The sequence below is a fragment of the Bombus impatiens genome, unplaced genomic scaffold (assembly GCF_000188095.3).
Source record: "Bombus impatiens unplaced genomic scaffold, BIMP_2.2 scf_0481, whole genome shotgun sequence".
NCBI classification, from domain to species: Eukaryota; Metazoa; Arthropoda; class Insecta; order Hymenoptera; family Apidae; genus Bombus; species Bombus impatiens.
This window is the reverse complement of record NT_176900.1, coordinates 610,633-611,044: the sequence shown is the minus strand read 5'-3', so window position 1 is coordinate 611,044 and position 412 is coordinate 610,633. Positions and strand designations below refer to the sequence as shown.

Genomic DNA, 412 nt, shown 5'->3' with positions numbered 1-412 from the left:
CCGCCGTGATTTCCCTCGCGCAGCTTTGGACTGCTTTGCACCGTCGTCGACGTGGTTGAGAGGGCATTCGGGCTTAATGGCGTCGTCGTAGACGTTAGCGTCGTCGTCGCCAACGGTGTCGCCGACGTGGGCTGCGGTTGATTTGATAAATTCGTCGGGCTCGGGGTCCGCGGGCGTCGTTGGCATTCCGTACATCCCAAAAGAAATCGCGTTACAGCCTCTCGGGGAAGAAACGCGTACGTTTCGGTGATCTGAAACGAAATAGAAAGTTTTGCGTTAGAGAGAAGAAGATCCGTTCGAACGAAGGAAAGGAATTCTATTAAACTTAAATAACTCTGGAAATCTGCTGGCGTTGCAATCTCGCCCGTGGCGTTCCTCGTGCCGAAATTCGGCGTCCTAGTTTCGTCGAAAT

At 53.2% G+C, this 412-nt stretch overlaps 1 protein-coding gene across 1 annotated transcript in view; it reads right to left on the bottom strand.

Annotated features, from left to right (window-relative positions):
- Positions 1 to 412, bottom strand: part of LOC100746620 — a 54,609-nt gene that overhangs the window by 2,849 nt on the left and 51,348 nt on the right. The window contains 1 exon segment of the mRNA XM_024368825.2: positions 6 to 251. Within this exon segment, the coding sequence (XP_024224593.1) occupies positions 6 to 251 (246 nt within the window).